The sequence below is a fragment of the Malaclemys terrapin genome, chromosome 1 (assembly GCF_027887155.1).
Source record: "Malaclemys terrapin pileata isolate rMalTer1 chromosome 1, rMalTer1.hap1, whole genome shotgun sequence".
NCBI lineage: Eukaryota > Metazoa > Chordata > Testudines > Emydidae > Malaclemys > Malaclemys terrapin.
Window position 1 is genome coordinate 122,203,689 of NC_071505.1, and position 13,055 is coordinate 122,216,743.

The following is a 13,055-nucleotide window of genomic DNA, read 5'->3' on the forward strand; positions in this document are numbered from 1 at the left end:
AGGTATGCCTACGTGTGTTGCAATCGTACTTCCTGATTGCAGGGTAGACATATCCAAAAATAAAGGGAGCACAACATTGACTAAAAGCCATCTTTCCCACTTAAGTGCAGAAATAGAGCACCTGAGAATCAGGGCCCTAATTTATTTCAGGAATCAGAGGCGTAGCCATGTTAGTCTTGATCTGTAAAAAGCAACAAAGAGTCCTGTGGCACCTTATAAACTGCATGTGTCTGTCGAAGTGAGTATTCACCCATGAAAGCTTATGCTCCAATACGTCTGTTAATTTATTGCAGGTGATCCAATAGAGAATAAGAACCTGATGGGGGACCTATACCAAAGGTTGATCCATAAAGTAGCCATAGGCCCTAAAAATGCTGTCTTGGAAGGAAAACAGCAAGAAGCCAATGAGCTACAGAGCTGGGAATTGAAAGGATGGTAACCAGTGATTTTAAGGTGACCTGCCCAGGCAAAAGTTATTTGGATTATGTTCTTTTTGTTTCTTTGTGATGTATTTTTAAAAAGCCTAAGCTTTTTTGGTTTTGTTTTAATAACTTTTCCTGTATGTTTTGAACTTCAGGTTCAATCTAGGTTGGGTGATTGTAGGGTTCATTGATGAAAAACATAAAAGATAAGCTATTGAAGGGATTTCTGTTTAAAAATCTTTGGTTTTGGTGTAAAAAAAAAAAAGGGCAAAGCCCAATTAAAACATCTTTTGCAGGTCACTGTTGAGGGTGGACATTGCCAAAAGAGAGCACAGGGTGTTCCTCTCCATTAATTTCCTGGGACAACTTTGCCCCTAGTCCCACTTCCTGGCCAGGATGAAAATAATGTTGGGAAGGCATTCATGAGCTGTCTCACTTGGGTCTTTTCCTCTGGGTCAGAGGTGGATGCTTGGGGTCCCAGCTCTGGCCCAGGGGGATATGAAGTGATAAACAAGCCCACCTGCTCCTTCCAGGGTTTCCGATCTTCTTCTTCTTCTTCTTCTTGGGTTGTCTGATTTCAGATTTAACTGGTCCTACCTGACAGATTACTTTGTACGGTCCTTGGCATTTACAGTCCTTGGATTTGGCACTTGGGAGAAGCAGAAGTATCCAATCTCTAAGTTTAAATGTGCTTTCCTGTGGAGGGGACTGCAGGATCCCCCAGCATCCTTTGTCCAGGCTTGGCTGGCCTTCGATAGGGGACCAGGCTGAAGCACTCCAGTTTGCTGGCCCCCCAGGAGGCTGCTGTTTCTGGAAATGGGGGTGATACACTGTACTTCAAAGTAGCACCCTGTAACCTCATATTCATCATTTGTATATGGTTGTGATGTTTCATACAAAGCATGCCATGTAAGATACCATATGAAAGGTCATAATCTGCTGAAACTCATTGTTCTGTCAAAATATGTATATCGTTACTGTGTATGAATTTTTGAGATTTTTCAATATGGTTGTTATTGAAATATGTTGTGAGTTTGGGAGACCCCCACTGCTAGCTCTCCAGTGACAACAAAGTGACACCCAAACAGGCATTAAGCAACCATCACAAGCCATTGACCAGCAGGGGAATTGTAAATAAGAGATTTACAATTCTGGAAGAAACAGTTGCATGAGCACCACACAGTGGAGATTGCTCAACTCTGGGACTCAGCAAGGCCAACAGGACACGTCTGGGCCAGTAACTTCTCTGGGACATGAACTGAGAGTATAAAATAAGGGACAGTGGCATCATGAGACCCCATGAAGGCAACAAGATCACTGGGAAGACAGACTTTGAACTGAGGAGATTGGTGTCAGACTTAAAAGGAACTTCAGCGTGTGTATTAAGAACTATAACCTACCTGCAACATCCAGTGGGAGTGAAAAAACTGTTTGATTCAACTCTTGCTTAGTCTGAAAGTTTAGGGCTTAGAACATGTGTTTACGTAAGAAAATAAAATATAACTCTCTATGACCTTTCTGCCTATCACTTATAATCACTTAAAAACTTTCTATAGTTAATAAACTTGTTTTAATAGTTTATCCTTAACAGCGAGTGTGTCTAAAGTGTTTGGGGATCTGTTCAGATGACACAGGCTGGTGTATGTCCACTATCCTTTGAGAAAGTGGCGAACTAATTAATGAGCTTGCATTGTTCAAGAGAAGGTCTTGAGCAGGTCTTGAGCAGTATAAGATGGTACTTTCTGGGGTGCAAGGCTGGGGAGATTTGCTGGTGTCTCCCTTTGTATAGTTCATGAGTGGCTTGCAGAGCATTCATGCAACGTAGCTGGCTGTGTCTCTGCATTTTGGTGGCTGAGTGATAACAGCACCTGGAGGGGTTGGCGGTTTGTCACTAGCAAAGCATTGTGAGAGACAGCCCAGGCTGGAGCGTTAAGGGGGCACAACACTCCCACAGTTCCAGGTTGTACACTGGGGATCCCATCACACCGGGGCATCAGGTCGCTGATTCCCCAGACAGCTTCTCATTGGGGCTGCTGTTGCATCCAGCCCTTGGTCTCAGCCTGTGCTGACTGCTGATCCAATCAGATAAGGTGCTTCCAGGATGGCTCACTGAACTGCTGTCGCCACTTGCTCAGACATCACCAGGGAAACCTCTGAGTCATCCTCAGGGTCCATTTTCATGAGGTTTCACTGGCATGACGGTGGCTGGCCAGGCCTATAGCCACTGGAGATGAAACTCCAGTAAGCCCCTGAGGCTACAGCAGGGCCATTACCTGTTGAACCTATCGTTGCTGCTGTGCCCCTAAGTCCCGGATCTGCTGTTGCTGCTGGGCAGCCAGTTGCCACAGGAGCTGCTGTTGCTATTGCTGAATCTTGGTCATCCACTTTAGAAGGCATCCCAGATCCATGCTGTCACCATCTGACCAACTCACGACCTTAGGCCGAGGGTGTTCAACAGTCTGAGTCAGTCTCCAGGGATGGGAAGCTCATGCCCACATTCTCTACCACATTGTCACTGGGGTGCTTATGCCAGGTAGGGTTACCACCTTTGAAATGCAAAAAAGCCCACCACAAACCCAATCACAAGGCAACTCACAACCCACCCCCTTCTAGAGCCACTCCAGAGAGAACACATACAGATAAGATTGATGACATCATTCTCTTATTTAAACTGCAGAAGTGGGAACACTGCAGCATCATTAGCTGGGCACAGAAACTTTACCATTAGCTATCCCAGTGTATTGTGAAAATAATGCAAATCTTTAGACCCACTTAAAAAATAAACAAGCAGATTAAATTATTTTTCTGGCAACTGGCAAATCCAAAAAAACTAAGGTGGTATCCCTAATGCCAGGGTGCCTCCTAGAGGCCAGGCCAGGCTCCAGCACTCAGCTAAGCCTCTGCTCTATAGTGTCTGGGTATTTCAACACTCCAGTCCAGTCCTACAAGTCTCAGCCCTCCAGCTGAACCTAGCGTTGCCAACTTTCTATTTGCAGAAAACTGAACATCATTATCCCACTCCCTGCCCTGCCCCTCCCCGAGGCCCCACTCATTCCGTCTGTCCCCCCCATCACTCTCTCTCTCACATCCTTGCTCACTCGCTCATTTTCACCGGGCTAGGGCTGGGGGTTGGGGTGCAGGAGGGGGTGAGGGCTCTGGGAGGATTTTATAGCCCTTCATAGTACTTTCCAAATGTCAGCTATCATGATAGTTGTGAGCGGAAAGGCAGGAAGGTGGTTTTTCCCTGTACACTGTGTCTTCATTAACTTTTTCTTTGTTGATTTATAATAACCATACAATACAACAAAAGCATGAGAATGACACTAAGGACCCAAGCTTGCTCTCAGTGAAGTCAATTCTAAACTTTTAGATTTGAAGTGATTGTTTCTGGATGTAAAATTCATACACCATGTGGAAAGCAGTGGGCAAAGAATTCAATTCTGGAATTCCCTACAGAGCTCTGTTTTCTGTGTGCTTTGTAAATCTGCACGTCCACTATGACAAAAGCTCTAGAGGCTAAGAATGAGGAAAAGGCAGATCTAAGTCTTGTTTAGCGTCTCCCTGTCTCCTCAGCACGCATAACAGCAGACAAGTTACTCCAGCTACTAGCAGGTTTCAGCTAGACACAAAGTTATTATTGTCAGGTTTTGCCCCTCCCTCTACCACACTCCTCTCCCATAGTTACGTGTCTGCATCTCCATTGCCTTCTTGCCCTGTCTATCACATTGACTGACAGTTCTGGGTAAGTAGGCTGTGGGAAAGAGACACCTCTTCAGTCTGATCACTGAGCTGCAGAGTTTTGAGCTTCAGCTGGGATCTTACTCTCCAGTGTGTTTGCCAAGAGAAATATATTCTCTCAGCATGGCTCGTAGGTAAGGGAGAATCACACTGGCCCATTATTCCTCTTTTTTAAATGCCAAATAGACAGAGAGTTGTGCTTCTCTGGGGCACCTATATATAAAGTGGCTTTAATTGGAGTGCAGCATTGAAATAACATTCTGCTTATTGTTTCTGTTCTATTGTAGTAACTTGCTTCAAGTTGAAAAGCTGCTGGGAGCTAAAAAGGCAACTGAATCATATGCTGCTTTATGTAAAATAATGTGATACTAAAGTTAGATGTTTTAAGACAGCTGATGTTGCAGGGTACCTTGCAAAGGTAAAGTTATAATGATGCAAGCCCCTCCTTCTAGTCTTTCATCAAGCCCTCTTGTGTTTTTCTGGAATTATAGGGTTTTACTAGACTGTTTATTGCATTGATACAGTTGTTATTATCTTGAAACTTGAAGCTTGATCTCCACTCTACAGATACAGTCCTGTTTACTGGATCGGATTCTTCTCTCAAATGTATCACAAGGTTGTAAATCAGCCGTAACTCCATTGAAGCCCATGGAGTTGCACCTACACTGGAATAAATGAGAGGAGAATCAAGTCAATAGTTTATTTCTTTTACTAACCATTTCATACAATTGTAAGGGAAACTTTAAGTGCATGTTAAATCTTTATGCAAAGGGTTTGCTTAGCAACCTGGGCAAATGTTTTGCTTCTTTTAAAATCACAAATGATGCGAAGATTAGAGGACTTTTAAAAATCGCACTGCTGCTAAAAGTCTCTTAAGGATAAAATTACATTGCAGAAGACGTACATCCGAGCCTTCTGTTTGGGTGTTGCATTGCACATTTACAGTTGTTTTTGTTGCATTGATTTGGTTGAATTCATTAGAACTAGCTTTCAGGCTGGTTGTTTTGGTTGGTTACAGCAGTACTTATTTCTTGCACAGAAACTATTTGGACAAGGTGAAAAGGGAGAGTGTGTGTGTGGGGGGGGAGAGAGAGAGATTTTACAACTGAATTGCACAAAAAACAAATGGCATAGCATGCAAATGTCTTGTTTTAAATTAGCAGCAATGCTAAGGTTAGAGTTTTAGTTTAAGTGTACACCTGTTAGAATATAGTAAAGTTTCAGTCAAGAAGCTACATCCCAGCAGCCCTCTTGCTTCTTACATTCTCAATATAGCTTTTATTGCACTGAAACTGAAACATAGATTTGAGATGGCTGAAACCAGCAACACTCATGCAAAATTCACTTTTAATCCTATGCAAAACACGGCCTGTCTTGTCATGCAGAAATTGTTTTAATCTTTTTTTATATGGAAACACAATGCTAGTAATTGAGGTGATATCATCAAGAGTATGGAAGGAGGAATAATAGGGAAGAAATCAAGAACATACGAGACTACACGCTGATTGCGGCCACAGACACTATCATATTGAAAATTAGAGGGGGAAGTATTATAATTTCTTTCAAGGAAACTTTTATCCAAACATTGACTGCATCTTAAGATGTATTATGTCCTGGGGCTTCAGTATCTCTGTTTGAGGTTGTCACGCCAGATGGTTAAGGTACTTTTGTGACATTTAGAAACACTTTGTTCAGAATGACACTGTAACTTGTTAAGTAAGATTTCGGTCTTGGCAGGGTTTGGTTTTGCCTTTTGTTTTTTTCACCTTCATTCTAAACTTCAGCTACAATCTGTGTATGTGCTCTGTCCTGTTTGAAAAGAAAAGGAACAACAAAAAGAAGCTGGGAAGTCCCTACGTTTACGGATGCCATTTTTATATTTTGGTCATGGACGGGGAGAAAAGAGAAAGTTATTGTGTACTGAGAAGTGACTGAAATTCTAGGCACACATTTTCTGAATTGCTGGCAGGAGCATGCTTATTAAATTAATATGTGAGCATAACCACTGTCTGTGTGTGTTCGCTCACTCTTGGTCATCCTCTTTTGAATAAAGAAGCATGAAGTGTGTTGTGGGGATGGGTTGGGGGAGTAATTTGCAAAATTAAAAAAAAATTGCCCCAGAACAGGAAAGTGCAAATGGCACCTTCCTATCTAATGAACACTACAAATTTATAATGTGAGCAGACCAGTGACTAGCAGGTGGTGTTCCATTGTGAAAGAGAATTTTCACATAAATGCTGTCAAACTCTTACCTTACTAAATCCTTATTTACAACTCCAGCACACAGCAGATTCCCTGTCACCATAGCAATTGGCTCAAATGTGAAAATTCTGTGAAGCCTAGCACAGAGGTAGTGTAGCTGATGGTAGTAGGGTTGCCAACTTTCTAATCACACAAAACTGAACACCCTTGCCCTGCCCCCTTCCCTGATGCCCTGCCCCTTCTCTGAGGTCCCACCCCCCACTCACTCCATTCCCCCCCACCTCTGTCGCTCACTCTCCCCCACCTTCACTCACTCATTTTCACCGGGCTGGGGCAGGGGGTTGGGGTGCGTGAGGGGGAGAGGGCTGTGGCTGGGGGTGGGATGGGGCTGGGGATGATGGGTTTGGGGTGCGGGAGGGGGCTCCGGGCTGGGGATATGAGAGGGGGGTGAAGGCTCTGGCTGGGGGTGTGGGCTCTGGGGTGGGGCTGGGGATGAGGGGTTTGGGGTGCAGGAGGGAGTTCCAGGCTGGGCCGAGGGGTTCAGAGTGCGGGAGGGGGCTCAGGGCTGGGGCAGGGAGCTGGGGTGCGGTAGGATGCGCGGGGTGCTGGCTCTGGGCAGCGCTGACCTCAGGCAGCTCCCGGAAGCGGTGACATGTCCCTCGGCTCCTGGGCGCAGGGGCAGCCAGGAGGCTCTGCGTCGTCCGTGCTGCCTCTGCCCACAGGCACCGTCCCCGCAGCTCCAATTGGCCGCAGTTCCTGGCCAATGGGAGCTGCAGAGCCGGCAGTTGAGGCAGGGACATCGCACAGAGCCCCCCCTGGGCGTCCCTCTGCCTAGGAGCTGAGGGACATGTCACCGTTTCTGAGACCTGCGCAGAGCCAGGTAGGGAGCCTGCCAGTCCAACGCCAACCGGACTTTTAATGGCCCGGTTAGCAGTGCTGACCAGAGCCACCAGGGTCCCTTTTTGACCAGGTGTTCCAGTCGAAAACTGGACACCTGGCAACCCTAGATGGTAGCAGCAGAAGCAGGGAGATAGACAGCATGAATGTACAGAATGAGTGGATAATGGTAAGAGAATGCATAAAGCAAGGAGAAATAATGACCCATCCAAATTAGGTTGACCCAATGTGGGGTGAAAATGGGGAAGGTGCTGTAAAGAAATATGACTGTATGGATATCTGCTCAGTGACGGGGAAAAATTAAAAGTCTCTGGTAGGCTTCTGTAAACTTGGGATGGAAGGAAGGAAGAGAATCCTGTTCCCAGTGGAGATAGTAATCTGAATTTGAAATGCTCTAGATTTGCCCATAATTTGTGACTTCTTCATAATAGGGACCACCTTTCTTAAGTGTTTAGAAACCACTGTACTCATAGTAGGTTCTATCCCAAATAAATGATTAACAATAATAGCAATGTTATTGGTGGCCTCTGTGCTTTGCTTTGTAGTTAATTCTTTGTAAACTTTAACATTTGCATTGTGTGGGTTGAGCAGCCAGGACTGGCATTGTGATGCTGCCATCCAGATGGCCCCTTCAGAGCGGAGCATGTGTATGGATCCATGGATGTATTCCATAAGGTCCCCACTATGGTCCTTACACACATGTAACTTCTGTTGTGCAAAAGGGCTACAAGCTCTGGAATCCAGTACTGACTCTGACAGCTAAGAATTTCTACCTAATTGTATTGTTATGGGTTGGGTGCAATCATTGTCCTTCTTTTAAGAAAGTTGTAAGAAACAGTTAAGCTCCTTTATGGTACCAGATAGCTGAAATGGCAGCAGCCTCCACTCCAAACACAGGCACATGTCACCACACAAATCAATGGCACATGCAAGACACATATGGATGGAGGGATTTTGCTGGCTATTGTTTTGTGTCTGTGAAAGAGAGGCAGACAGGCCAGAAAAGCAGGAGAAACTACTAGGCTCTATCTACACTGTCACTTTCCTTGCTAAAACTTTTGTCGCTCGGGTGTGTGAAAAAACACTCCCCTGAATGCAAAAGTTTTAGCAAGGAAAAGCGCTTTATTCACAGCGCTTCATCGTCAGGAGCCGTGCTCCCAGCGACAAAGCTACCGCCCCTCGTTGGAGGTGATTTTATTTTGTCACTGGGAGAGCTCTTTCCCAGCGATAAAAAGCAACCACACTGCGCAACTTACAACAACCGTTGTAATGTGTGCAGTGTAGACATAACCCTAAAACAGTAGGGACAGAAAAGCCAAAGACACAGCCTGACCAAATACTGGGAGCACGGCCCTGAGAAAAAGCTAGAGAGAGTTTTTTGCTCTGAGTGCTGGTTGAAAGGGGCTTGGAGCTGCAAACAAAGACACTGTCTCCTGCTGTTAGATTCCTGCTGTGTTCAGGGACACAGGACTTTGTATATTCATTGTAAATAAATAGGATTGAATCTAAGAAATACCTGCCTCCATCATCAATATCTCCACCTAATGAAACAACCCTCAAAATCCCTGAATTTGGCTAGTCACTTGGGTCAAATAAGGGGTAACTATTACATTTAATATAGTTCTTTCAAGGGCAAAAAAGGGTCAATCTTGTGCCTTAGCTACATGAAGTTAACGTGTTAACTAACATAATTGTAAATTTTAGTGTAGACACGACTCAAACATTTGTTCTAGGACACAAACATGAGTTGCTAGTCATGTTTACCCTAAAAAAAAGGTTTGTATCCTGTCTGTACTAGAATTTACAATCATGTTAGTTAACCTGAGTTTATTAACACACTAAAACACAATGAAACATTCAAATGTACACACGCCTTTTGGGATTTGTATAGCTCCCATTGCAAGAGTACCTAAGAATTTATATTGTAAGTTTTCTCAATTATCAATTGAACATAGTGATTCTTATGCCCCCCAGGAGGGCTGTGAGGTTCAATTCACGGATGTTAATAAAGCACTCTAGGATCCTTAGATGGAAGCTATTACAGAATGTATATTTATAATTATGATAATTGTATATGAAGCATGACAAGTGCTTACTACCTAATCATCAACATGTGATTTATTTTTAAGCCTGATCCAAACATCTGTTTTATATTGATATTACTTGTTCCCAAACCAGCTGTAAGCAAGTGAGATGTGAAAGTCCATCAGTTCCCTTCTCTCCTACACTTGTACTGCAGAATGTCAAGGAAACTGACTTGGATTCTGCTCAATTATAACTTTAATCTCTGAGCCCTTGAATAAAGGAAACCAAGAGTTCAGTATATGAAGTTGTCCATTGCATTGCTATATTTACCACTCATTTTAACCTCTTTGTTGTTGTTGTTGTTGTTGTTTTAAGATCTGTGGGCTTGGGGAAAATCATTAGTAAGTCAGGATGATCTGTGGAAAGAGAAAAGGGAGGTTGTATGAGTGGGCAAGAACAGCAGCACTGGATTGGGACGTGAGATGAAAGGTAGTAGGGAGAGAGAAGGCAAGGTCAGAAGTGGGAGGAGCTTCAAAAGCAGCTCGGAAGGAACATAGGAGGTGGCCAGTTCTGTGACATTCAATGTTTGTAGTATGATGGGAATATGGCAACCTGTTGCTTCCAATATGCTCCCTGACATGCAACTGAATTGGCATTTTGGTAAGAAAAGAGTTAATTTGACCTGCAGGTATGGTCTGATATAAAGGAATCTGCCCAGGAACACAGCAAGTGTGCAAAGCGACTATTGTTATACCTCTGAAATTTATTATCAGGGGCCTTGTGCTGGGAGATATTTTTAACATGTTGTGAGAAAAGTAAAGGAGAACTGAGTTCAGTTTCTGGTTCTGGGGCCAAGTTCACCCGAATGTAAAAGCCTAAGTCAGCACCAATAATGGATTTAACCTTTGTTCCAGCTGCTTAATGCTAGTGGTGGATTTGACCCTTATTCCCCTTGATTTCAGTGCAAGTTTGATTGAGCCTTTACTTCCTAAGACCAGCAGGAGCAGGGAGTGCCTCGTATCAATCAATGACAAGCTTCTTCAACTAATGAAAGAGAATCGTTTAATGGGATTTGATGTGTATTCTGTCCAAAGCCTTCAGGGTTAAATGAACTGTGGCTGCCGAAGAGGCCAGAATTGTGTGTAATGCTAGATGGAATACAGGATAGAGGGGCGAATCTACAGAGCAGTTATTGCAAGGAGACCCTCATTTCCACATCCCCTTTATAACCAAAGCCATTGTGTTAATGGCAGTTTAATATTTTTGCACAGATATTGTTACTGTCAAGGAAGCAGTGTGTGACAAGTTCCCGTTACCACAAGACATGGAGTTGATTTTTACTGTTATGTAGATTTGTAGCACATGGTACATACAAGAGTCTGTCATTTCCTCAAGTAGTTTTGTTTCCTCTCCTGCACTTACACAGCACATTTTCTGTGGATTTTGTTTTCCGCGTCTGATTTCTACACCATGTATGGTGGGGTAATATTTGGCCATTCAGTTTATTCAAGCAGTCTGTTCTAAAGCTAATTTAAGAGCTCCAAATAGAATTACAAATATCTAAAAATAAATAAATGCATGTGCACAAAAGGACATATGCTGTTCCCCTTCATTTTCATCCATCTTTTGCTTATACTTAAATTCTAAAGGGCCAAACTCTGCCCTCAGATACATGCAAGAGTCTCCCATTGAAGTCAATGGGACCCTGCACAAGTGCACCCAAGGACAGAATTTGGCCCATAGTTGTCAGTTTACACTTTTGATTTGACACCATTCAGATTGGCATTTCAGTGATCAGTGATCAATGTCTTGTTTATCTACACTTGGTTCTTGTGACAATATAAATTTGCATAAGCCCTCATTGTATCATTCTGAACTAATGTGCTGGACTTGCCAATTCAAATAGTTAAACCAAATAAAATTTTACTTTGTAAAGTCAGAGGGATTATAAATGAGCCTATTTGAACAGTCCCAGCAGACTAAGAAATAGAAACTAGATAGGTCCTACTGGCTGTATTTTCAGACTGTCCTGACCTTATTAGCTTTCTTCACTATTGAAGGAAATGTCACAATCACTTGGTTACTAAGGGTGTATCTTCACTGTAGAGTTAACTTGGGTGATTAGCACTTCGGTCTGGGCACCCGGATGGGCCTAGCCTGTGTGTGAGCAGCCACACTGCACAGCCGTAGCCGAGTTACTGTGTCCTCACTGGCACTACGCTCACCCATGTGAGTCTCTAGGACTTCTGGGGGGCACATACATGCCATGGTTCTTTGTGCTGCAGTAACCCAAGTTGCTCTCTGATTCTTGTCTAGTGAATTGTGGGAGAACTTGTCCTTCCACACCCATGGGGGGAATTGGAGGACCATCAGCGCTTGTGTGGTTTTGCTTGTGTCCTCAGTACAAAATGATCAGGTACCCAGGCCAAGTGAAAGCCTCACTGGGGCTTTAGCCTGGGGCCTGAGATCAGTCAGCTAGTCTGGGTTAAAAGCACCACCACACTTGGGTCATAGGGTCTTGTGTATGGACTGGAAGGAGGGCAGGGATAACACTTAAGGAAGAGCCCCAGTGAACTCTGAAGTGAAGATATACCCAAAAACTAAGGCTAGTTCCATAAACTTAGCACCGCTTGAAGAAATAGGGTCAAAACTTAACTGTAAATGTAAAACAAAGAGAAAAATACTGTAACTAGCCCCACTACAGGGTACTGTAGTGAGTGCTGTGGTACAACAGTCCCCTTTGATCCCTCGTAGCATGTCCTGTGTACCATGTGCTCCAAGCACTAGGCTCTGCAAGGTCCAGCCTTTGTTGCATTCCCATAAATACTCACACATTTTGAATAAAAGGATTGCTTTACTAGGGACACCAGAAATAAAATGTGCAAATTCCATAGGCACAATTGCTTTAAGTTAGAATAACAATGAAGATCGAAACAACAGTTCCCAGTCCAGCCTCTAAGGGCAGCTGAACACGGGTATACAGGTAAATGTCTCATATTAACCCCTCCACACTATCATAGATTTTCACTGAGTTTAAGGCCAGAAGGGACTATTGGATCATCTAGTCTGCCCTCCTGTAGATCACAGGTCATTACAGTTCACCCAGCCTCCAGGAAATGGTGAAGTGGCTAATGTAGCCTGCTACTCATTTCAAAAGATTACAAAAGACTGGGCTTGCTCTGTAGCCCATAGTCCAACAAAACGCCTCCTAATGTCAACAGGTGTTTTGCCTGACTTAATAGCTACAGGATTAGGCTCCTCTTTCATCCCCACCTTCCCACCAAAATTCAGCAGACACTTTAAAGTAATTAGAGAGACCAGGTGGGTGAGGTAATATCTTTTATGGGACCAACTTCTGTTAGTGAGAGAGACAAGCTTTTGGCTTACACAGCTCAAAAGCTTGTCTCTCTCTCACCAGCAGAAGTTGGTCTCATAAAAGATATTACCTCACCCACCTGGTCTCTCTAATATCCTGGGACCGACACAGCTACAACAAAACTGCATTCTTTAAATTAATGTCAAAGATCATACATATTGTTTGGAGGAATATTATCTTTTGCTCAGCAGCTCCCTCCAAAGTTCTGTTTTCACTAAGCTCACTTGAGGCTTCTCCACAGGTATATGTCTTTTGAATGCATACAGTATCTGAAGGCCAGCAGCTTAATAAACAAGAAATTGTGATCAGACCCAATAGGGTCTAAAACGTGTGCACAAAAAGCAAAAGGTCTGAAAAAAATGGAAATAGTGTGCTTGTCATCTATGTTAGCAGTC

The 13,055-nt window shown here is 43.7% G+C and overlaps 1 protein-coding gene across 1 annotated transcript in view; it reads left to right on the forward strand.

Annotated features, from left to right (window-relative positions):
• The first annotated feature begins 4,122 nt into the window (after nucleotides 1–4,122).
• LOC128830478 (poly(U)-specific endoribonuclease-like) overlaps nucleotides 4,123–13,055 on the forward strand; it is a 30,380-nt gene continuing 21,447 nt past the window's right edge. The window contains exon 1 of the mRNA XM_054016312.1: nucleotides 4,123–4,294. Coding sequence (XP_053872287.1) covers nucleotides 4,284–4,294 — 11 coding nt within the window. The 5' untranslated portion in view covers nucleotides 4,123–4,283. The remainder of the gene's footprint in view (nucleotides 4,295–13,055) is intronic.